We start from the raw sequence: 25531 nt of genomic DNA on the forward strand, positions 1-25531 counted from the left end.
TACGTGACAGTGATGGTAGGAATTGGAGGAGATAGCAGTTGAATGCGTGGCTGAGGAGTTAGTGCAGGAGCAGGGTTTTAAATTTTTGGATCATTGGGATCTCTTCTGGGGAAGGTGGGACCTGTACAGATTGGATGGGTTGCACCTGAACTCAAGGGGGAGCAATATCCTTGTAGGTAGGTTTGCTAGCATGGTTCGGGACGGTTTAAACTAACTTGCAAGGGGGATGGGACCCGGAGCGACAGAGCAGTGAAAGAAGTGCATGGAGTAAAGCCAGATCTAACATACAGAGAGGCTTTGAGGAAAGAGAAGCAGAATAAAGGGTGTAAAGGTAGTAAGGTAGAAGGGCTGAAGTGTGTGTACCTCAATGCAAGAAGCATCAGGAACAAAGGTGATGAACTGAGAGCTTGGATACATACATGGAATTATGATGCAGTGGCCATTACAGAGACTTGGCTGGAACCAGGGCAGAAATGGATTCGCAGTATTCCTGGATTTCAGTGCTTTAAAAGGGATAGAGAAGGGGGGAAAAGGGGAGGAGGGGTGGCATTACTGGTCAGGGATACTATTACAGCTACAGAAAGGGTGGGTAATGTAGCAGGAATTCTCTTTTGAGTCAGTATGGGTGGAAGTCAGGAACAGGAAGGGAGCAGTTACTCTATTGGGGGTATTCTATAGGCCCCCTGGTAGCAGCAGAGATACAGAGGAGCAGATTGGGAGGCAGATTTTGGAACGGTGCAAAAATAGCAGGGTTGTTATCATGGGTGACTTTAACTTCCCTAATATTGATTGGCACCTGATTAGTTCCAAGGGTTTAGATGGGGCAGAGTTTGTTAAGTGTGTCCATGACAGATTCCTGTCACAGTATGTGGACAGGCCGACCAGGGGGAATGCCATATTAGATCTAGTACTAAGTAATGAACCAGATCAGGTCACAGATCTCTCAGTGGATGAGCATCTGGGGGACAATGACCACCGCTCCCTGGCCTTTAGCATTATCATGGAAAAGGATAGAATCAGAGAGGACAGGAAAATTTTTAATTGGGCAAGGGCAGATTATGAGGCTATAAGGCTAGAACTTGCGGGTGTGAATTGGGATGATGTTTTTGCAGGGAAATGTACTATGGACATGTGGTCGATGTTTAGGGATCTCTTGCAGGATGTTAGGGATAAATTTGTCCCAGTGAGGAAGATAAAGAATGGTAGGGTGAAGGAACCATGGTGACAAGTGAGGTGGAAAATCTAGTCAGGTGGAAGAAGGCAGCATACATGAGGTTTAGGAAGCAAGGATCAGATGGGTCTATTGAGGAATATAGGGTAGCAAGAAAGGAGTTTAAGAAGGGGTTGAGAAGAGCAAGAAGGGGGCATGAGAAGGCCTTGGCGAGTAGGGTAAAGGAAAACCCCAAGTCATTCTTCAATTATGTGAAGAACAAAAGGATGACAGGAGTGAAGGTAGGACTGATTAGAGTTAAAGGTGGGAAGATGTGCCTGGAGGCTGTGGAAGTCAGCGAGGTCCTCAATGAATACTTCTCTTCGGTACTCACCAATGAGAGGGAACTTGATGATGGTGAGGACAGTATGAGTGAGGTTGATGTGCTGGAGCATGTTGATATTAAGGGAGAGGAGGTATTGGAGTTGTTAAAATACATTAGGACAGATAAGTCCCCGGGGCCTGATGGAATATTCCCCAGGCTGCTCCACGAGGCGAGGGAAGAGATTGCTGAGCCTCTGGCTAGGATCTTTATGCCTTCGTTGTCCACGGGAATGGTACCGGAGGATTGGAGGGAGGCGAATGTTGTCTCCTTGTTCAAAAAAGGTAGTAGGGATAGTCCGCGTAATTATAGACCAGTGAGCCTTACGTCTGTGGTGGGAAAGCTGTTGGAAAAGATTCTTAGACATAGGATCTGTGGGCATTTAGAGAATCATGGTCTGATCAGGGACAGTCAGCATGGCTTTGTGAAGGGCAGATCATGTCGAACAAGCCTGCTAGAGTTCTTTGAGGAGGTGACCAGGCATATAGATGAGGGTAGTGCAGTGGATGTGATCTATATGGATTTTAGTAAGGCATTTGACAAGGTTCCACATGGTAGGCTTATTCAGAAAGTCAGAAGGCATGGGATCTAGGGAAGTTTGGCCAGGTGAATTCAGAATTGGCTTGCCTGCAGAAGGCAGAGGGTCGTGGTGGAGGGAGTACACTCAGATTGAAGGATTGTGACTAGTGGTGTCCCACAAGGATCTGTTCTGGGACCTCTACTTTTCGTGATTTTTATTAACGACCTGGATGTGGGGGTAGAAGGGTGGGTTGGCAAGTTTGCAGATGACACAAAGGTTGGTGGTGTTGTGGATAGTGTAGAGGATTGTCGAAGATTGCAGAGAGACATTGATAGGATGCCGAAGTGGGCTGAGAAGTGGCAGATGGAGTTCAACCCGGAGAAGTGTGAGGTGGTACACTTTGGAAGGACAAACTCCAAAAGAGAGTAGAAAGTAAATGGCAGGATACCTGGTAGTGTGGAGGAGCAGTGGGATCTGGGGGTACATGTCCACAGATCCCCGAAAGTTGCCTCACAGGTGGATAGGGTAGTTAAGAAAGCTTATGGGGTGTTAGCTTTCATAAGTTGAGGGATAGAGTTTAAGAGTCGCGATGTAATGATGCAGCTCTATAAAACTCTGGTTAGGCCACACTTGGAGTACTGTGTCCAGTTCTGGTCGCCTTACTGTAGGAAGGATGTGGAAGCATTGGAAAGGGTACAGAGGAGATTTACCAGGATGCTGCCTGGTTTAGAGAGTGTGCATTATGATCAGAGATTAAGGGAGCTAGGGCTTTACTCTTTGGAGAGAAGGAGGATGATAGGAGACATGACAGAGGTGTACAAGATAATAAGAGGAATAGTTAGAGTGGATAGCCAGCGCCTCTTCCCCAGGGCACCACTGCCCAATACAGGAGGACATGGCTTTAAGGTAAGGGGTGGGAAGTTCAAGGGGGGTATTAGAGGAAGGTTTTTTACTCAGAGAGTGGTTGGTGCATGGAATGCACTGCCCGAGTCAGTGGTGGAGGCAGATACACTAGTGAAGTTTAAGAGACTACTGGACAGGTATATGGAAGAATCTAAGGTGGGGGCTTATATGGGAGGCAGGGTTTGATGGTCGGCACAACATTGTGGGCCGAAGGGCCTGTACTGTGCTGTACTATTCTATATTCTATGTTCAAAGCAACTATACAGGGTACTGATGAAGCCGCACCTGGAGTACTGCATGCAGTTCTGGTCTCCTTACTTGAGGAAGGATATACTGGCTTTGGAGGTGGTGCAGAGGAGGTTCACCTGGTTGATTCCAGAGATGAGGGGGTTAGACTATGAGGAGGGATTGAGTTGCCTGGGACTGTACTCACTGGTATTCAGAAGAATGAGAGGAGATCTTACAGAAACATAAACAGTATGAAAAGGATAGAAAGATAGAGGCAGAAAAGTGGTTTCCACTGGTACGCAAGACTAGAACTAGGGGACATAGCCTCAAGATTTGGGGGCGTAGGTTTAGGACGGTGATGGGTGAGTGGTGAATCTGTGGAATTCTCTGACCAATGAAGGCTACCTCAGTAAATATATTTAAGACAAACCTGGGCCTTAGCACTCAGATCTGCAGCTGGGTCTTCAACTTCCTCACAGACAGGACCCAGGCTGTAAAAATAGGGGACAAGCTCTCCTCTACAATCACTCTGAGCACCGGTGCCCCACAAGGCTGTTTACTCAGCCCCCTGCTGTACTCACTGTACACCCATGATTGTGTAGCCAAGTTTCCATCGCACTCAATATATAAGTTTGCTTCTGACACAACAGTTGTAGGCCGTATCTCGGGTAATGATGAGTTTGAGTACAGAGAGGAAATTAAGAACCTGGTGGCATGGTACAAAGACAATAACCTATCCCTCAACGTCAGCAAGATGAAGGAATTGGTTGTTGACTTCAGAAGGAGTAGCGGACCGCACGACCCAATTTACATCGGTGGTGCGCAAGTGGAACAGGTCAAAAGCTTTAAGTTCCTCGGGGTCAATATCACAAATGACCTGACTTGGTCCAACCAAGCAGAGTTCACTGCCAAGAAGGCCCACCAGCGCCTTTACTTCCTGAGAAAACTAAAGAAATTTGGCCTGTTCCCTAAAACCGTCACTAATTTTTATAGATGCACCGTAGAAAGCATTCTTCGAGGGTGCATCACAACCTGGTATGGAAGTTGTCCTGTCCAAGACCAGAAGAAGCTGCAGAAGATCGTGAACATGGCGCAGCACATCACACAAACCAATCTTCCGTCCTTGGACTCACTTTACACCGCACGCTGTCGGAGCAGTGCTGCCAGGATAATCAAGAACACGACCCACCCAGCCAACACACTTTTCATCCCTCTTCCCTCCGGGAGAAGGCTCAGGAGCTTGAAGACTCGTACGGCCAGGTTTGGGAACAGCTTCTTTCCAACTGTGATAAGACTGCTGAATGGATCCTGACCCGGATCTGGGCCGTACCCTCGAAATATCCGGACCTCCCTCTCGGTTTTTTTTGCACTACCTTACTTTCCATTTTTCTATTTTCTACGTATGATTTATAATCTAAATTTTTAATATTTACTATCGATTTGTAATCCAGGGATTGGGAAGCGCAGAATCAAATATCGCTGTGATGATTGTACGTTCTAGTATCAATTGTTTGCTGACAATAAAGTATAAAGTATAGATTTTTGCATTGGAGGGGAATTAAGAGTTATGGGGAAAGGGCAGGTAGGTGGAGATGAGTCCATGGCCAGATCAGACATGATCTTATTGAATGGTGGAGAAGACTCGATGGGCCAGATGGCCGACTCCTGCTCCTATTTATTAGGTTCTTATGACCAGGCACTTCCTTACACTGCATTCCATCTGTGACTTCTCTACCCATTCTCCCAAACTGCGTAAATAGAGTCCCTCTTCCTCACGTTCAAGTTCAGTTAATTGTCATACAACCATACAGATGCATGCTTCCAAGTGAAATGTTCCTCCAGACCAGGGTGCACAACACAGTGCGTATAACTCACACACAGCTGTGCACATGTATATCACCAAATGAAACAATGTTCCTCCAGACCAGGGTGCACAACACAGTGCGTATAACTCACACACAACTGTACACATGTATATCACCAAACGAAACAATGTTCCTCCAGACCAGGGTGCACAACACAGTGTGTATAACTCACACACAACTGTACACATGTATATCACCAAATGAAACAATGTTCCTCCAGACCAGGGTGCACAACACAGTGCGTATAACTCACACACAACTGTACACATGTATATCACCAAACGAAACAATGTTCCTCCAGACCAGGGTGCACAACACAGTACATATAACTCACACACAACTGTACACATGTATATCACCAAACGAAACAATGTTCCTCCAGACCAGGGTGCACAACACAGTGCGTATAACTCACACACAACTGTACACATGTATATCACCAAACGAAACAATGTTCCTCCAGACCAGGGTGCACAACACAGTGTGTATAACTCACACACAACTGTACACATGTATATCACCAAATGAAACAATGTTCCTCCAGACCAGGGTGCACAACACAGTGCGTATAACTCACACACAACTGTACACATGTATATCACCAAACGAAACAATGTTCCTCCAGACCAGGGTGCACAACACAGTACATATAACTCACACACAACTGTACACATGTATATCACCAAACGAAACAATGTTCCTCCAGACCAGGGTGCACAACACAGTGCGTATAACTCACACACAACTGTACACATGTATATCACCAAACGAAACAATGTTCCTCCAGACCAGGGTGCACAACACAGTACATATAACTCACACACAGCTGTACACATGTAAACACAAAATACTCTGCAGATGCTGGGGTCAAAGCAACACTCACAACACGCTGGAGGAACTCAGCAGGTCGGGCAGCATCCGTGGAAATGAAGTCAATGTTTTGGGCCGAGACCCTTCGTCCCGAAACGTTGACTGTTCGTTTCCACGGATGCTGCCCGACCTGCAGAGTTCCTCCAGCGTGTTGTGTGTGTTACTGTACACATGTATATCACGAAATGAAACAACGTTCCTCCGGACCAGGGTGGACAACGCAGTACATGTAACTCATGCACAGCACATACAGTAATATTGCCACAAATAAATTAACGAACAGTGAGGTGCATTTACAACACGTTAAAAAGAAAACAGTATAACAGTACTGGCTCTTCAGATGTGAAAGAGACCTGGATGGTGGCAGGGAGTTCAGCAGTCTCACAGCCTATGGGAAGAATTTGTTTCCCATCTAACAGTCCTTGTCCTAAAGGGCCTGAAGGATCATTGGGGACTCGAGTCACCCCAGTCACAATCTGTTCCAGCTGCTGCCATCCGGAAATGGTACCGCAGCATAAAAGCCAGGACCGACAGGCTCCTGGACAGCTTCTTCCACCAGGCCATCAGACTGATTAATTCATGTTGATTTGAGTGTATTTCTATGTTACGTTGTCTGTTCTTTTTATTATAAATTACTATGACTGCACATTGCACATTTAGACGGAGACGTAATGTAAAGATTTTTACTCCTTGTGTATGTGAAAGATGTGAGAAATAATGTCAATTCAATTCAAGTCAATTCAATAATGTTCCGGAACCTCCTGCCTATTGGGAGGGGGGAAAAAAGACTGTTGGACAGATGTTGAAACGTGACCTTGCCCCCTCCCCCATCTTTCTATCATGCAAACCTGACTACAAAGCCTTCAGCACCAGAAACATCACTGCAAACCCCAGCTCGGTGGAATTCATGGCATGGGGTCGGGACAGGTGGGGGTGTCTGGTTCAACCTGCTCTCCCTGACCTCTTCCCCTCTCTCTGCAGGTGGTGACGGGCTCCGGGCTGGACAGCCAGAAGTCCGATGAGGAATATCGGGAATTGTTTGACCTGGCACTGCGGGGACTGCAGCTTCTTTCCAAGTGGAGCACCCATGTCATGGAAGTGGTGAGTGTTCTGTCAATCCCACAGCCTTCCCCTCCGTTCCCCTCGACTGTCAATCCCACAACCTTCCCCTCTGTTCCCCTCGACTGCACCTGTGCAACCCCCCCCCCCACATACCAGATCTCACACCCAACACTGGATCTCACCACCCACACCGGATCTCTCCCCCCACACCGGATCTCACCCCCTCACACCGGATCTCATCCCCCCACACCAGATCTCTCTCCAACACCGGATCTCACCCCACCCCCACACCAGATCTCACATCCAACCCGGAGATTTGGTTTGTCACTGAAAACAGTGGAAAACCTCTGTAGATGTGCCATGGAGAGCATTCTGACAGGCTGCATCACTGTCTGTTATGGGGGGGCTACAGCACAGGTCCGAAAGAAGCTGTAGAAAGTTGTAAAATTAATCAGCTCCATCTTGGGGTATTAGCCTCCATAGTATTCAAGACATCTTCAAGGAGCTGTACTTCCGGAAGGTGACATCCATTGTTAAGGACCCCCAGCACCCAGGGCATGCCCTTTTCTCACTGTTACCATCAGGTAGGAGGTACAGGAGCCTGAAGGCACACACTTAGCGATTCAGGAGCAACTTCTTCCCCTCTGCCATCCGATTCCTAAATGGACATTGAAGCTTTGGACACTTTTTAAAAATATATATTATTTCTGTTTTTACACCATTTTCAATTTAACTGTTTCGTATACACATATATACTTTAATGATTTACTGATGTACATATTTATTTTCTCTGTTATTATGTATTGCATTGTACTGCTGCTGCAAAGTTAACAAATATTAAACCTGATTCTGATTGCCTCCCACATAACCCTCCATTTTTCTATCATCCGTGTGTGTCTCACATGTCCCCAATGTGCCTGCCTCTACCACCGCCCCAGGCAGTGTGTTCCCCACACCCAGCACTCTGTTTAAAAAACATACCTTTGACATCCCCCAGATACCTTCCTCCGATCACCTTCAAGTTATGCCCCTCGAGGGGGCATCTTGTGGACGGTGTGAGAAGAGCAGGGAGGTGGGAACCCCCTTACCCCATTCTCGCAGTGACCCCAGGCAGGTGGGTGAGGAGGGAGTGACTCTCTGCCCCAGGACAGAAACACACTAGCCACAGGTCGCCGGTGTCTGTCCCAGTCTTGGTAACCAATGCATCTTCTTTTCCAGTATTCTTGGAAGTTGGTTCACCCCACGGATAAATTCTGTAACAAGGATTGCCCTGGCACGGCGGAGGAGTACGAACGAGCCACTCGCTATAACTATACCAGTGAGGAGAAGTTTGCACTGGTCGAGGTAACGGTGATGATGGACTGGGGGGCAGATACTGAGAGCGAGCTGATGGGGTCCCAATCCCTCTCCAACATCCCCACTCATTCCCTAAGGTTCCCCCTTCAATGTTTCCATTCTAACCCCTCCCCGTCCCTCTCCCCCTGCAACCCCTACAACCCACCCTCTTCTCCTGCCTCCACCCTCTCCCCCTCCCCCCCTCCCCTCTTCCCCTCCCTCTCTCCTCCCTCCTCCCCTTCCCTCTCTTCCCCTTCACTCTCCCCCCTCCCCCACTCCTCTCCCCCCTCTCCCCCTCTCCCCTCCCCTCTCCCCCCCACCCCTCTTCCCCCCCACCCCTCTTCCCCCTCTCCCCCTTCCCCCTCTCCCCCTCTCCCCCCTCTCCCCCTCCCCTCTCCCCCTCCTGCTCCCCCTCCCCCTCCCCTCTCCACCTCTCCCCCTCCCCCTCCCCCTTCCCCTCCCTCCCCTCTTCCCCTCTCCTCCCCTCTTCCCCTCCCTCTCCCCTCCCCTCCCTCTCCCTCTCTCCTCCCCCTCCTCCCCTCTCCCCTCCCCTCCTCCTCCCTCTCTCCTCTCCTCCCCTCCCCAATCCCCTCCTCCTCCCCTCCCCCTCTCCTCCCCCTCTCCTCCCCCTCCCTCTCTCCTCCAGTCTTCCTCTCTCCTCCCCTCTCCCCTCCCCCCTCTCTCCTCTTCTTCTCCTCCCTCTCTCCTCCCCTCTCCCCTCTCTCGTCCCCTCTCCCCTCTCCCCTCCCCCCTCCCCTCCCTCTCCCCTCCCCCTCCTCCCCTCTTCCCCTCCCTCTCTCCCCCCTCCCGCTCCCCCTCCCCTCCCTCTACCCCCCGACTCTCCCCTTGCAAACCCCTCCTGCATCCCTCTCCCCGCAACCTCTCCCCTCCTTCTCCCTGTCTCCTTCCTCACCCCCTATTCACACAATTTGCCCATCTCTCATGGCCTTCCTATCCTCAGTCATCTTCTCACCACTGCTTCCTGAGCCCTGTACACTCTCTCTGTTCACCAATCTATCTCCCATCACTCAAAACCACCCCCCCGTGCCTGAGGACTCCCCCATTCCTGAGAACCTCCCGTTCCTGAGACCTCACGTTCCAGAGAACTCCCCCATTCCCGAGAAGCTCCCCTTTTCATTACTGAGGTCCTGCCCCGTTACTGAGTAATCCCTCCCCATTCCCAAGATCCCCCCCCAGTTCCTGTTCAGAAACCCTTCCCCATTCAGAGACCCTTCCCTGTTCAGAGACCCAACCCCTTTCCTGAGAACACCCTTTCCACTCCTGAGAATTCCCCCCCCCCACCCAGTTCTTGGGAATCCACTCCTCCATTCCCGAGTACCCTCCCCTTTCCAGGAACCACCTCCTAACCACTGAGAATCTCCTTCCCAATCCTGACAAAGCCCCCCATTCCCGAGGCTGTTCCATTCCCGAGAATCTCTACCCCCAATCCTGAGAACACCGTCTGTTCCGGAGAAAACCCCCACATTTCCGAGACCCACCCTGTTCCCTAGAAAACCCCCATTCACAAGAACCCCTCCCTATTCCTGCACCCCTCCCTGTTCTTGAGAAACCTCTCCGTTTTCGAGACCCCCACCCTGTTCCTGAGACACCCCTCATTCCCGAGACCCTTCCCCATTTCCAAGATATCCCTCTCCTTTCCTCAGAGCTCCCATAATTCCTGAAGCCCCCTCCGTTCCCGAGAAAAACCCTCTCCATTCCCGAGAAGCTACCCCCATTACTGAGATCCCCCTAGTTCCCAAGACCACCTTCCTGTTCCTGAGAATCCCCTCCTTCCTGAGAATCCCACTCAGTTCCTGAGAACCCTCCCATTCCTGAGAATCCACCCTGTTCCCAAGAACCCCCTTCCTGTTCCTGAGATCCCTCCCCATTCCCAAGAAACCCCTCCCAGTTTTTGAGACCCCCCACCGTGTTCCTGAGGCCTGCCGTCATTCCCAAGACCCCTCCCCATTCCTGAGATGCTTCCTCATTCCCGAGTTATCCCTCTCCTTTCCTGAGAACTCCCTCCCCCACCATTCCAGAGACCCCTCCCTATTCCCAATAAAACCCCTCTCCATTCCTGAGAACCACCAGCCCCCCATGTTCTTGAGACATCCCCATTCCCAAGAATCCATTCCATTCCTATGAATCTCCTCCCCGTTCCTGAGAACCCCTTCTGGTTCCTGAAGCCCCTCTCCATTCCCAAGACACCTTCTGTTCCCGAGACACTCCTCATTCCCGAGAAACCTCTTGTTCCCGAGAATTCCCCTCCCTTTTCTGAGACAATCCCATTCCTGAGAAGCCATGCTGTTCCTGAGAACCTGCCCCATTCACAAGAATCCCCCCCATATCCCAGAACCCCTCCCCATTCCCGAGAATCCCACTCTGTTCCCGAGAATCCCTCCATTCCCAAGACCCCCTACCGTTCCCAGGACCCCCTCCTCAAGAAACTCCCTCTCCCAAGCCACCCCTGTTTCTGGGACACCCCCCATTCCTGAGAATGCACCCCCATTTCTGAGGAAACCCCCCCATTCCCAAGAAACCCTCTGTTCCCAAGAACCCACCCTCCCATTCCTGAGAAACCCTCCACCCATTCCCGAGAAACCCCTCTCATTCCTGAAACTGTGCATCATGCCTGAGAAAACCCTCTCCTTTCCTGAGAAACCCCCACCATTCCCGAGAAACCCTCCCTGCTCCCAAGACCCCCCTGTTCCTGAGAACCCCCCTGCTGTTCCCAAGAAACCCGCCAACTCCCGAGAATCCCACTCAGTTCCTGAAACACCCCATTCCTGAGATCCTACACCATTCCTGAGGAAACCCCGTCCGCTGGTCCTCAGAACCAGAATCTTTCCCCATCCTGACCATCACCGTGCTCCTGACTGTGGGCATGACGGTGCCCCTGTCTGTACCCCCATCCGTGTCCCTGACTGTGGGCATGACAGTGACACTGTCTGTACCCCCATCCGTGTCCCTGACTGTGGGCATGACGGTGCCCCTGTCTGTACCCCCATCCGTGTCCCTGACTGTGGGCATGACGGTACCCCTGTCTGTACCCCCATCCGTGTCCCTGACTGTGGGCATGACAGTGACCCTGTCTGTACCCCCATCCGTGTCCCTGACTGTGGGCATGACAGTGACCCTGTCTGTACCCCCATCCGTGTCCCTGACTGTGGGCATGACGGTGCCCCTGTCTGTACCCCCATCCGTGTCCCTGACTGTGGGCATGACGGTACCCCTGTCTGTACCCCCATCCGTGTCCCTGACTGTGGGCATGACAGTGACCCTGTCTGTACCCCCATCCGTGTCCCTGACTGTGGGCATGACGGTACTCCTGTCTGTACCCCCATCCGTGTCCCTGACTGTGGGCATGACGGTACCCCTGTCTGTACCCCCATCCGTGTCCCTGACTGTGGGCATGACGGTACTCCTGTCTGTACCCCCATCCGTGTCCCTGACTGTGGGCATGATGGTACCCCTGTCAGTACCCCCATCTGTGCCCTGACTGTGGGCATGACGGTACCCCTGTCTGTACCCCCATCTGTGTTCCTGACTGTGAGCACGACGGTACTCCTGTCAGTACCCCCATCTGTGCCCTGACTGTGGGCATGACGGTACCCCTGTCTGTACCCCCATCTGTGTTCCTGACTGTGAGCACGACGGTACCCCTTTCTGTACCCCCATCTGTGCTCCTGACTGTCGGCATGACAGTGCCCCTGTCTGTACCCCCATCCGTGCTCCTGACTGTGGGCATGACGGTGCCCCTGTCTGTACCCCCATCCGTGTCCCTGACTGTGGGCATGACAGTGACCCTGTCTGTACCCCCATCCGTGTCCCTGACTGTGGGCATGACAGTGACCCTGTCTGTACCCCCATCCGTGTCCCTGACTGTGGGCATGACGGTGCCCCTGTCTGTACCCCCATCCGTGTCCCTGACTGTGGGCATGACAGTGACCCTGTCTGTACCCCCATCCGTGTCCCTGACTGTGGGCATGACGGTACTCCTGTCTGTACCCCCATCCATGTCCCTGACTGTGGGCATGACGGTACCCCTGTCTGTACCCCCATCCGTGTCCCTGACTGTGGGCATGACGGTACTCCTGTCTGTACCCCCATCCGTGTCCCTGACTGTGGGCATGATGGTACCCCTGTCAGTACCCCCATCTGTGCCCTGACTGTGGGCATGACGGTACCCCTGTCTGTACCCCCATCTGTGTTCCTGACTGTGAGCACGACGGTACTCCTGTCAGTACCCCCATCTGTGCCCTGACTGTGGGCATGACGGTACCCCTGTCTGTACCCCCATCTGTGTTCCTGACTGTGAGCACGACGGTACCCCTTTCTGTACCCCCATCTGTGCTCCTGACTGTCGGCATGACAGTGCCCCTGTCTGTACCCCCATCTGTGCTCCTGACTGTCGGCATGACAGTGCCCCTGTCTGTACCCCCATCTGTGCCCCTGACTGTGGGCATGACGGTACTCCTGTCTGTACCCCCATCTGTGTTCCTGACTGTGGGCACGATGGTCTGTACCCCATCTGTGTTCCTGACTGTGGGCACGATGGTACCCCTGTCTGTACCCCCATCCGTGCTCCTGACTGTGGGCATGACGGTGCCCCTGTCTGTACCCCCATCTGTGTTCCTGACTGTGGGCACGATGGTACCCCTGTCTGTACCCCCATCTGTGCCCCTGACTGTGGGCACGACGGTACCCCTGTCTGTACCCCCATCTGTGTTCCTGACTGTGGGCATGACGGTACCCCTGTCTGTACCCCCATCTGTGACCCTGACTGTGGGCATGACAGTGACCCTGTCTGTACCCCCATCCGGGCTCCTGACTGTGGGCATGACGGTGCCCCTGTCTGTACCCCCATCTGTGTTCCTGACTGTGGGCACGATGGTCTGTACCCCCATCTGTGTTCCTCACTGTGGGCACGATGGTACCCCTGTCTGCACCCCCATCTGTGCTCCTGACTGTGAGCACAACGGTACCCCTGTCTGTACCCCCATCTGTGTTCCAGACTGTGGGCATGACGGTACCCCTGTCTGTACCCCCAACTGTGCTCCTGACTGTGGGCATGACGATGCCCCTGTCTGTACCCCCATCTGTGCCCCTGACTGTGGGCACGATGGTACCCCTGTCAGTACCCCCATCTGTGCCCTGACTGTGGGCATGATGTTACCCCTGTCTGTACTCCCATCCGTGCCCCTGACTGTGGGCATGACGGTACCCCTGTCTGTATCCCCATCTGTGTTTCTGACTGTGGGCATGACGGTACCCCTGTCTGTACCCCCATCCGTGTCCCTGACTGTGGGCATGACGGTACCCCTGTCTGTACCCCCATCCATGTCCCTGACTGTGGGCACGATGGTACCCCTGTCAGTACCCCCATCTGTGCCCTGACTGTGGGCATGACGGTACCCCTGTCTGTACCCCCATCTGTGTCCCTGACTGTGGGCATGACGGTACCCCTGTCTGTACCCCCATCTGTGTTCCTGACTGTGGGCACGATGGTCTGTACCCCCATCTGTGTTCCTGACTGTGAGCACGACGGTACCCCTTTCTGTACCCCCATCTGTGCTCCTGACTGTCGGCATGACAGTGCCCCTGTCTGTACCCCCATCTGTGCCCCTGACTGTGGGCATGATGGTGCCCCTGTCTGTACCCCCATCTGTGCCCCTGACTGTGGGCATGACGGTACCCCTGTCTGTACCCCCATCTGTGCCCCTGACTGTGGGCATGATGGTGCCCCTGTCTGTACCCCCATCTGTGCCCCTGACTGTGGGCATGACGGTACCCCTGTCTGTACCCCCATCTGTGTCCCTGACTGTGGGCATGACGGTACCCCTGTCTGTACCCCCATCCGTGTCCCTGACTGTGGGCATGATGTTACCCCTGTCTGTACCCCCATCCATGTCCCTGACTGTGGGCATGATGGTACCCCTGTCAGTACCCCCATCTGTGCCCTGACTGTGGGCATGACGGTACCCCTGTCTGTACCCCCATCTGTGTTCCTGACTGTGAGCACAACGGTACCCCTTTCTGTACCCCCATCTGTGCTCCTGACTGTCGGCATGACAGTGCCCCTGTCTGTACCCCCATCCGTGCCCCTGACTGTGGGCATGATGGTACCCCTGTCTGTACCCCCATCCGTGTCCCTGACTGTGGGCATGATGTTACCCCTGTCTGTACTCCCATCTGTGCCCCTGACTGTGGGCATGACGGTACCCCTGTCTGTATCCCTATCTGTGGTTCTGACTGTGGGCATGACGGTACCCCTGTCTGTACCCCCATCCGTGTCCCTGACTGTGGGCATGACGGTACCCCTGTCTGTACCCCCATCCGTGTCCCTGACTGTGGGCATGACGGTACCCCTGTCAGTACCCCCATCTGTGCCCTGACTGTGGGCATGATGTTACCCCTGTCTGTACCCCCATCCGTGCCCCTGACTGTGGGCATGACGGTACCCCTGTCTGTACCCCCATCCGTGTCTCTGACTGTGGGCACAATGATACCCCTGTCAGTACCCCCATCTGTGCCCTGACTGTGGTCATGATGTTACCCCTGTCTGTACCCCCATCCGTGCCCCTGACTGTGGGCATGACGGTACCCCTGTCTGTACCCCCATCTGTGTTCCTGACTGTGGGCATGATGGTACCCCTGTCTGTACCCCCATCTGTGCCCTGACTGTGGGCATGATGTTACCCCTGTCTGTACCCCCATCTGTGCCCCTGACTGTGGGCATGAAGGTGGCCCTGTCTGTACCCCCATCCGTGCCTCTGACTCTGCCCCTGGTTGTCCTCTCCTCCGCAGGTGATTGCGATGATCAAGGGTCTGCAGGTGCTGATGGGCCGAATGGAGAGTGTCTTCAACCAGGCTGTGCGCAATACCATCTATGCTGCCCTGCAGGACTTTGCGCAGGTCACCCTGAGGGAGCCTCTGCGCCAGGCCACCCGCAAGAAGAAGAATGTCCTCATCAGGTGCCGGGGAGGGGGCAGGAGGGGGGGCTTGAGAAGGGTGAAGGGAGGGTGGGGTAGGGAGGAGAGGACGCAGGGTAGGGAGGTGAGGGACACCTGGATTTGAGGTGAGGGGAGGTGGGTGTGGTGTGCAGACAGGGTCAGTGGTGGGTGGGTTGAGGGAGGAAGGGGAGGGGAGAGAAGTTGTTTGGGGAAGAGAGAAGAGGGAGGGGTGGGATGTAACTGAGGGACCAAAGAGGGACGATAAAGTGGGGACAGAGAAGGTGGGGTAGAGGACATGGATGGTGGAGGAGAGGGGGGAGGGGATGAGGGAGTCGAGGGCCAGTTGGTTAGGAGGAGGAGGTAGTGATGAGAAAGGATTAGGTTAGGATGGAGGAAAGGGGAGGGATTGGGAGAGAGGAGTTTATGGGGGGCAGTGGTTTAGTGACAGGAGGAAGGAGAGGTGTGGGGAGGAAGTATAGGGGAGGAAAGGAGAAGAGGGAGTTGAGGTGAGGTAGGTAGGGAGTCGAGGGCCGGTCAATTGGCAGTGGTGATGGGAATGGGTCTGTAGCTAATGAGGTTGTGATAGGAGGGGGAGGGAAGATGGGAGTACTGAAGGTGAAGAGGCAGGTGAATTGAGGTGGATGAGGTGGGCTGAGATGGTTGGAGTCAGCTGATCTGGTGTGTTTAACCAGCCCCTCCTGGGGTTCAGTCTGAAGACCCATGTGGGAGGCACGAGGGTAGGCTGGAGGGGAGGGGGCTGTCACTGAGTGAGTGGCTCCCACGTTCACACTGACCATCCGTGAGCACAGCTGGTAATTCGGGCCATGGGTGGAATTGAGGGGGGAGCGGGGTTTGCTAGGACGTGCATCGAGTCTGACACCCCTGCATGTCACCCACCCCCTCAGCGTGCTGCAGGCAATCCGCAAGACCATCTGCGATTGGGAGAGTGGCCGGGAGCCCCCGAATGACCCCTGTCTCAAGGGCGAGAAGGATCCCAAGGGGGGCTTTGACATCAAGGTGCCCCGGCGAGCTGTTGGACCCTCCAGCACTCAGGTTCGTTTTCAGGGCAGCGTGCTCGGCACAGCTTGTGGGGAAGGCTCCCCATCTTGCAGGGTAAACGAGACTGGGATGTCCCTTCGTCCTGAGAGGGGTTGCAGAGTCAGCCTGACCGTAGAGAGGGAGCAGAGCGCGGCTGGGTGTTCAGGAGACCATGCGGAGCTGGGAGATCACTGGATTATGTATAGCTCACCGGGCAACAGGGAGGCAGCAGAAATTTACAGGGGGCCCACATCAGCAACCAGAACAGACGGGGTCTCCTTCCCCACGGACGATGAAGGCCTTTGTGTGTAGGAGAAAGGCCTCGTCTCTAGGGACTGGCCAGACCCAGAGAACACTGTTCCAAGAAATTCCACAAGGAATTCAGGAGGAACCTGGGCCATTCAGCATAGGAGCTGATATTGAGCCATTCAGCCCATCAAGTCTGCTCCATCATTCTATGATGGCCGATTATTACCCTTCTCAATCCCATTCTCCTGCCTTCTCCCATAATCTTTGTAACCCTGACTAATCAAAAACCTATCAACCTCCACTTTAAATATACCCAGTGACTTGGCCTCTTCAGCTGTCTGTAGCAGTGAATTCCACAGAGTCACCACGCTCCGGTAAATAAATTCCTCTTCATCTCTGTTCTAAATGGACGTCCCGCTGTTCTGAGGCTGTGTCCTCTGGTCCTAGGTTCCCTCACTATAGGACACCTCCTCTACACATCCACTCTATCCAGGCCTTTCAATATTCGATAGGTTTTAATGAGATTGCCCCCTCAATTTTCTAAATTTCCAGCAAGTACAGGCCCAGAGCCATCAAACACTCCTCATATGTTAAGCATCCCTTTTGTCTCCCAGGACGGTGGGGATGTGGGACCAGGAGTGGGTGGGGGTGGTTAGACGCACTCAAGGGGTCGGTCACACCAACAGCTTCCCAGGGGGTGGTGGCTCGAATAGATTGTAAACACCAGCAGAGGATGGCAGGGCTGAATGGCCTTTGGCTGTAACTGCACCTTCATCTCTGCCTGCCTGTGGCTGTGTGACGTTGTGGCTGGGTGGAGGGTGTTACCCAGTGTGTCAGTGGGTAAAATAGGCTGAAAATGGCAGATGGAATTCAATGCAGACAAGTGTGCATAATTCATTGAAAGTGGTGTCACAGGTAGATAGGGTTGTTAAGAAAACTTTTGGTGATTGGCCTTTATAAATCAAAAGTATTGAGTAAATGTTGGGGTTGTGTAAGACATTGGTGATGCCTAATTTGGAGTAATGTGTGCAGGTTTGGTCACCTACCTACAGGAAAGACGTAAATAAGATTGAAAGTTCAAAGTAAAATTTATTATCAGAGTTCATACGTGTCATCACATACAACCCTGAGATTCGTTTTCTGCGGGCATACTTAGCAAATCTATTGAACAGTAACTGAAAAGGATCTATGGACAATGAACTGTGCAAATACAGATATAGCAATAAATAACGAACACGAACTAACATGATAACAGAGTCCTTACATGAGTGTAGTTATCCCCTTTTGTTGAAGAGCCTGATGGCTGAGGGGCAGGAACTGAGTGGTGTGAGCCCTGAGGGGCAGTAACCGAGTGGTGTGAGCCCTGAGGGACGGTAACCCGGTGGTGTGAGCCCTGAGGGACGGTAACCCGGTGGTGTGAGTCTGAGGGATGGTAACCCGGTGGTGTGAGCCCTGAGGGGCAGTAACCGAGTGGTGTGAGCCCTGAGGGACAGTAACCCGGTGGTGTGAGCCCTGAGGGGCGGTAACCGAGTGGTGTGAGTCCTGAGGGACGGTAACCCGGTGGTATGAGTCCTGAGGGGCGGTAACCCGGTGGTGTGAGCCCTGAGGGGCGGTAACCCGGTGGTGTGAGTCTAAGGGACAGTAACCCGGTGGTGTGAGCCCTGAGGGGCGGTAACCCAGTGGTGTGAGCCCTGAGGGGCGGTAACCCGGTGGTATGATTGTGAGGGGCGGTAACCCGGTGGTGCGAGCCCTGAGGGGCGGTAACCCAGTGGTATGAGTCTAAGGGACAGTAACCCGGTGGTGTGAGCCCTGAGGGGCGGTAACCCAGTGGTGTGAGCCCTGAGGGGCGGTAACCCGGTGGTATGATTGTGAGGGGCGGTAACCCGGTGGTGCGAGCCCTGAGGGGCGGTAACCCAGTGGTATGAGTCTAAGGGACAGTAACCCGGTGGTGTGAGCCCTGAGGGGCGGTAACCCGGTGGTATGAGTCTAAGGGACAGTAACCCGGTGGTGTGGGTCCTGAGGGACGGTAACCCGGTGGTGTGAGTCCTGAGGCTCCTCTACCTTCCACCTGATGGCAGCAGTGAGGAAACAGCATGACCTTTGATGATGGATGCTGGTTTTCTATGGCAAAGTTTTTTGCAGATGTACTTCATGGAAAGGAGGGTTTTATCTGTGACGTTCCAGGCCGAATCCACTACCTTTTGTTGGATTTTCCATTCAAAGGCATTGATGTTCTTTTGAGCAGAAAATCCTACAAAAGGTAGAGTGAAAAAGTGCACAGAAAACTTACAAAGATGTTGCTGAGACTGGAGGACCTGCATTATAAGGAAAGATTGAATAGGTTAGGAAATTAATCACCTGAGCACAATACAAAATGATGAGGGGGTATTGATAGGGTAAATGCAAGCTGGCTTTTTTCACTCAGGTTGGGACTACAACTAGAGGTCATGAGTTAAAGGTGAAATGTTTAAGAGGAACCTGAGGGGGAGACCCCTCACTCAGAGGGTGGTGAGAGTGTGGAGTGAGCTGCCACCTGAATTGGTGGATGGGGGTTTGATTTGAACATTTGAGAGAAATTTGAATAATTTCATGGATTGGAGGGGTAAGGAGGGCCATTATTGGGGTGCAGCAAATGAGTAGTTTGGCTTGGACGCGATGGCCGAGGGCCTGATTCTGTGCCGACGTGCTTGACGACTGCACAAACTCTTCTCCCGTTATCCAGCTGTACATGGTGAGGACCATGCTGGAGTCACTCATCGCGGACAAGAGCGGGTCCAAGAAGACTCTACGCAGCAGCCTGGACGGCCCCATTGTCGCAGCCATCGAGGACTTCCACAAACAGTCCTTCTTCCACACGCACCTCCTCAACTTCAGTGGTACAGAACTTCCCTCGGGGGTCGGGCAGGGCAGGGCAGGTACAGGGGCACACTGCAACTGGGACATGGGTGAGTGTGCTGGGATTGTGCAACTGCGCAACAAACCACAGATTGCTGTGGATCTACTGTCCAAGTCCTTGGCTGATGGTTTAACCCAGAAAAGTGTGAGGCCGTTCTGTTTGGAAGGACAAACAAAGGCCGAACACTGGGATAACGGCAGGAGTCAAGGCAGGACGGAGGAACAGAGTGACCTTGTGGTCCACGTCTATAGTTGGTGATGGGGGAGAGTCAGCACATTGTGGGTGGGGGGAGTCAGTGAGGGGGAGAGTGTCCGTGGCTGTGGGAGGGGATCAGAGGGTGGGGAGAGTCAGTGATAGGGGAGAGTGTGGGAGGGGATTCAGTGGGTGGGGGTATCAGTAGTGTCAGTGATGGGGAGAGAGTCTGTGGCTGTGGGAGGGGATTCAGTGGGTGGGGGTATCAGTAGTGTCAGTGAGGGGGAGAGTGTCCGTGGCTGTGGGAGGGGATCAGAGGGTGGGGAGAGTCGGTGAGGGGAGAGAGTGTCTGTGACTGTGGGAGGGGATTCAGTGGGTGGGGAGAGTCAGTGATGGGGGAGAGTGTGGGAGGGGATTCAGTGGGTGGGGGTATCAGTGATGGGGGAGAGTGTGGGAGGGTATTCTGTGGGTGGGGGTATCAGTAGTGTCAGTGATGGGGAGAGTGTCTGTGGCTGTGGGAGGGGATTCAGTGGGTGGGGAGGGTCAGTGATGGGGGACAGTGTCTGTGGCTGTGGGAGGGGTTTCGGTGGGTGGGGGTATCAGTTATGTCGGTGATGGGGAGAGTGTGGCTGTGGGAGGGGATCAGAGGGTGGGGAGAGTCGGTGATGGGGAGAGTGTCTGTGACTGTGGGAGGGGATTCAGTGGGTGGGGAGGGTCAGTGATGGGGGACAGTGTCTGTGGCTGTGGGACGGGTTTCGTTGGGTGGGGGTATCAGTGGTGTCTGTGGACTGTGGGAGGGGTTTCAGTGGAGTCACTACATTGGTGAGGGGTAGATGTGATAATGTACAATTGCTGTGCTTTTGGTTTATTTGCTACTGCGACTGTGGCCTCTCTGAGAGATGTCTCTCCTGTTCCAATGTCAGAGTCGCTCCAGCAATGCTGTGACCTTTCCCAGCTCTGGTTCCGTGAGTTCTTCCTGGAATTGACGATGGGCCGCCGTATCCAATTCCCCATTGAGATGTCAATGCCGTGGATCCTGACTGACCACATTCTGGAGACCAAGGAACCCTCAATGATGGAGTAAGTGTGTACCCTTCCGTCCCTGGGTCCTGGGCACCATTCTGTCCCTGGGTCCTGGAGCTGATAAACAGCTGACGCTGGACGTTCTCTCCTCGAGGGTGTTTGATGAAACTCTGAACACAGAATGGCTCCAAACCTGATTCTGATTTTGATTCTGAGTTCTGATACTGATTCCTGGTTCTGTTGTTGTTACCGTGATTGTGATTCTGAATTGTTGTGGCCGTTATTGTTTCAGATACGTGCTCTATCCACTTGACCTGTACAACGACAGTGCCTACTACACATTAACCAAGTTCAAGAAGCAGTTTCTGTACGATGAGATTGAAGCCGAGGTGAGCTCCCCACGTTTGTTCCTCGGAGACGACAGGGTGAGAGTAGGACCAGCCCTCTTGACTCTGCCCATTGCCCTGCTTCCATTGGCCTGACAATGGCAGGCTGTCTCGAGGTTGGGAACATCTCTGTTAAACCTTCTGTCCCAATCTCTGGCTTTTCCACGGCAGCGATACCCTCCTTTCTTGTTCAGACCCCTCCCCAGGCTGGGACATCTTGCTTAGGAACAAAAGAGACTGTAAGATCATCTTTATTTGCCACACATAGAGTGAAAAGCCTCGTTTTAGTCAATAAACAACAGTGTGAGGCTGTGCTGGGGGCAGCGTGTAGGAGTCAGTACGCGTCCAGCATCAGCTTACTAACCCTGACCCATCTTTGGACTGTGGGAGGAAACCAGAGCACCCGGAGGAAACCCACGCAGTCACGGAGAAGGTACAAACTCCTCAGACACAGCCCAGACCACTGACACTGTAATACTGACAGGCTGACAGCTGCACCACTGGCTTGAAACATCACATCCCTTGGGCAACACTGTGGGGCAGTGGGGAGATGTGACCTCACCCTGGGTGTGACTGTGGGGAGATGTGACCTCACCCTGGGTGGAGATGTGGGGAGATGTGACCCCACCCTGGGTGTGACTGTGGGGAGATGTGACCTGACCCTGGGTGTGACTGTGGGGAGATGTGACCTGACCCTGGGTGGAGATGTGGGGAGATGTGACCTGACCCTGGGTGTGACTGTGGGGAGATGTGACCTCATCCTGGGTGGAGATGTGGGGAGATGTGACCTGACCCTGGGTGTGACTGTGGGGAGATGTGACCTCACCCTGGGTGGAGATGTGGGGAGATGTGACCTGACCCTGGGTGTGACTGTGGGGAGATGTGACCTGACCCTGGGTAGAGATGTGGGGAGATGTGACCTCACCCTGGGTGTGACTGTGGGGAGATGTGACCTGACCCTGGGTGTGACTGTGGGGAGATGTGACCTGACCCTGCGTGGAGATGTGGGGAGATGTGACCTGACCCTGGGTGTGACTGTGGGGAGATGTGACCTGACCCTGGGTGGAGATGTGGGGAGATGTGACCTGACCCTGGGTGGGGATGTGGGAAGATGTGACCTGAGCCTGGGTGGGGATGTGACTGTGGGGGAGATGTGACCTGACCCTGGGTGGGTTTGTGACTGTGGGGGAGATGTAAGCGGTCCCTGGGTGGGACTGTGGGGGAGATGGGAGCGGACCCTGGGTGGGGATGTGACTGTGGGGAGATGTGACCTGACCCTGGGTGTGACTGTGACTGTGGGGGAGATGGGAGCGGACCCTGGGTGGGGATGTGACTGTGCGGAGATGTGACCTGACCCTGGGTGGGTTTGTGACTGTGGGGGAGATGTGAGCGGTCCCTGGGTGTGACTGTGGGGGAGATGTGAGCGGTCCCTGGGTCTGACTGTGGGGGAGATGTGACCTGACCCTGGGTGGGACTGTGACTGTGGGGAGATGTGACCTGACCCTGAGTATGACTGTGACTGTGGGGAGATGTGACCTGACCCTGGGTGGGACTGTGACTGTGGGGGAGATGGGAGCGGACCCTGGGTGGGAATGTGACTGTGGGGAGATGTGACCTGACCCTGGGTGAGTTTGTGACTGTGGGGGAGATGTGAGCGGACCCTGGGTGGGTTTGTGACTGTGGGGGAGATGTGAGCAGTCCCTGGGTGTGATTGTGGGGGAGATGTGACCTGACCCTGAGTGAGTTTGTGACTGTGGGGGAGATGTGAGCGGTACCTGGGTGGGACTGTGACTGTGGGGGAGATGTGACCTGACCCTGGGTGGGACTGTGGGGAGATGTGAGCGGACCCTGGGTGGGTTTGTGACTGTGGGGGAGATGTGAGCGGTCCCTGGGTGGGACTGTGACTGTGGGGGAGATGTGACCTGACCCTGGGTGGGACTGTGGGGGAGATGTGACCTGACCCTGGGTGGGTTTGTGACTGTGGGGGAGATGTGACCTGACCCTGGGTGGGGATGTGACTGTGGGGAGATGTGACCTGACCCTGGGTGGGTTTGTGACTGTGGGGGAGATGTGAGCGGTCCCTGGGTGGGACTGTGACTGTGGGGGAGATGTGACCTGACCCTGGGTGGGTTTGTGACTGTGGGGGAGATGTGACCTGACCCTGGGTGGGACTGTGACTGTGGGGGAGATGTGACCTGACCCTGGGTGGGGATGTGACTGTGGGGGAGATGTGAGCGGCCCCTGGGTGGGTTTGTGACTGTGGGGGAGATATGAGCGGTCCCTGGGTGGGACTGTGGGGAGTGGACCCCCCCACCCACATGCCTAATGCTGCTGATTTGTCTTCCAGGTGAATCTTTGCTTTGATCAGTTTGTTTACAAGTTGGCGGATCAAATTTTTGCTTACTACAAGGCAATGGCGGGCAGGTAGGGAAATGCACATCTCGTTCAGAAATGTTGTGACTCCTTCAGCAACAACAGCAACGTTGAATTTTGTGTTTAAGTGACAGCAACACTGCCTGATTTAATTCGGCCCAAAGGCACTGTGCTAGCCCTCCAGTCAGTTCCACTGCCTTGCGTCTCTCTGGAGCACAGGAACAGTCCCCTGGGTCCATTGTGTCCATGTTGACATTTTTGCCTGTCTACACCAATCCCATTTACCATATCCCTGCACACCAAACCATAACCATTTACCGTATCCCTGTACACCGAACCTTAATCCCGTTTACCGTATCCGTGCACACCGATCTGTAATCCCGTTTACCATATCCGTGTACACCGATCCGTACTCCCATTTACCGTATCCGTGTACACTGATCCGTAATCTTGTTTACCATATCCCTGTATACCAACACGTAATCCCGTTTACCGTATCCCTGTACACCGAACCTTAATCCCGTTTACCGTATCCCTGCACACCGAGCCGTAATCCTGAGACCAGGTGAGGGGGAAGGGGGGATGAAGAGAGACACTGGGAGGTGATAGGTGAGACCAGGTGAGGGGGAAGGTGGGTGGGTGGGGGAGGGGGATGAAGAGAGACACTGGGAGGTGATAGGTGAGACCAGGTGAGGGGGAAGGTGGGTGGGTGTGGGAGGGGGATGAAGAGAGACACTGGGAGGTGATAGGTGAGACCGGGTGAGGGGGAAGGTGGGTGGGTGGGGGAGGGGGATGAAGTGAGACACTGGGAGGTGATAGGTGAGACCGGGTGAGGGGGAAGGTGGGTGAGTGGGGGAGGGGGATGAAGTGAGACACTGGGAAGTGATAGGTGAGACCAGGTGAGGGAGAAGGTGGGTGGGTGGGGAGGGGGATGAAGTGAGACACTGGAAGGTGATAGGTGAGACCGGGTGAGGGGGAAGGTGGGTTGGTGGGGGAGGGGGGATGAAGTGAGACACTGGGAGGTGATTGGTGGAGAAGGCTGGAGTGGAAGGCATTTGATAGGAGGGGAGAGTGGACCAAGGGAGAAAGGGGAAGATGAGGAGAACCAAAGGGTGATGAGGGATGTCCTCCCCCCCACCTTCTTTTTCTAGCTTCTGCCCCCTCCCTTTCCAGTCCTGATGTAGGGTCTCATCCGAAATACTGACTGTTTACACACTCTCCCTAGTTCCCTGGCCCGCTGGGCTCCTCCACTATTTTGTGTGGCCTCTCCGCAAACCCAGAAACACACTGTGGTGTCTGTCACTGACTGCACTAACTCTCTCGCCCCCTCTGCTCCCTCTCATGTTGTTTTGGGCCGTCCAGTGTTGGCAGTCCAGAACTGCATTGACCCCCTTCTCCCACCCTTCATACCCTCGTAACTGTATTGTCCTCCCTCTCCTACCCTTCATACCCTCGTAATGCTCTTTGGTTGGATTTGAGGAAGAGTTAGGAAATGACCCATCCTCCCTCCCTCCCCCACGGTCCCTCCTGTTGCCCTGGGCAGGTTTGTATGCATGAAGATCTGCTCCATTCTCCTCCCTCTTGGCCTTGCAACCCACCCCCCCCCACCCCCCGTACCTCGCGTTTCTCCAGCCGGTTTTGTGGGGGACGGGGATGGCTAGTTGTGATTAAATTTCCCCTCACTCTCCCCACACCCCACTTCCCCCCCCCCCGTACCTCACGTTTCTCCAGTCAGTTTTGTGTGGGACAGGGGGATGGGGGATGGCTAGTTGTGATTAAATTTGCCCTCGCTCTCCCAGTGTGCTGCTGGACAAACGATTCCGGGCCGAGTGCAAGAACTATGGAGTAATCATTCCCTACCCTCCCTCCAATCGCTACGAGACGCTACTGAAACAACGGCACGTGCAGGTATGGCTACAAGGCAGGGACTGGCCTGGTGACTGACCAGTGCCCGTGGGTGTGGGCACAGCTCAGGGTGAGGGCTGGCCTGATCACGTATCAAATCTTGAAAGGCTTGGTAGAGAGGATGTGCAGAGGATGTTCACGTAGTGTGGGAGTCTCAGACCAGAGGGCACAGCCTCAGGATCGAGTGACGTCCCTTTAGAA

The 25531-nt window shown here is 53.9% G+C and overlaps 1 protein-coding gene across 4 annotated transcripts in view; it reads left to right on the forward strand.

Moving 5' to 3' along the window:
• The window catches only part of cyfip2 (cytoplasmic FMR1 interacting protein 2), a 113318-nt gene that overhangs the window by 41916 nt on the left and 45871 nt on the right, over positions 1 to 25531 (forward strand). For all 4 annotated transcript variants that reach the window (XM_063053097.1, XM_063053094.1, XM_063053096.1 and 1 more), the window contains exons 12-20: positions 6900 to 7019; positions 8199 to 8324; positions 15123 to 15289; positions 16174 to 16321; positions 19278 to 19431; positions 20567 to 20723; positions 20959 to 21055; positions 23400 to 23476; positions 25225 to 25333. In XM_063053097.1, coding sequence (XP_062909167.1) covers positions 6900 to 7019; positions 8199 to 8324; positions 15123 to 15289; positions 16174 to 16321; positions 19278 to 19431; positions 20567 to 20723; positions 20959 to 21055; positions 23400 to 23476; positions 25225 to 25333 — 1155 coding nt within the window. The remainder of the gene's footprint in view (positions 1 to 6899; positions 7020 to 8198; positions 8325 to 15122; positions 15290 to 16173; positions 16322 to 19277; positions 19432 to 20566; positions 20724 to 20958; positions 21056 to 23399; positions 23477 to 25224; positions 25334 to 25531) is intronic.

The sequence above is a fragment of the Mobula hypostoma genome, chromosome 7 (assembly GCF_963921235.1).
Source record: "Mobula hypostoma chromosome 7, sMobHyp1.1, whole genome shotgun sequence".
In the NCBI taxonomy this organism is placed as follows: domain Eukaryota; kingdom Metazoa; phylum Chordata; class Chondrichthyes; order Myliobatiformes; family Myliobatidae; genus Mobula; species Mobula hypostoma.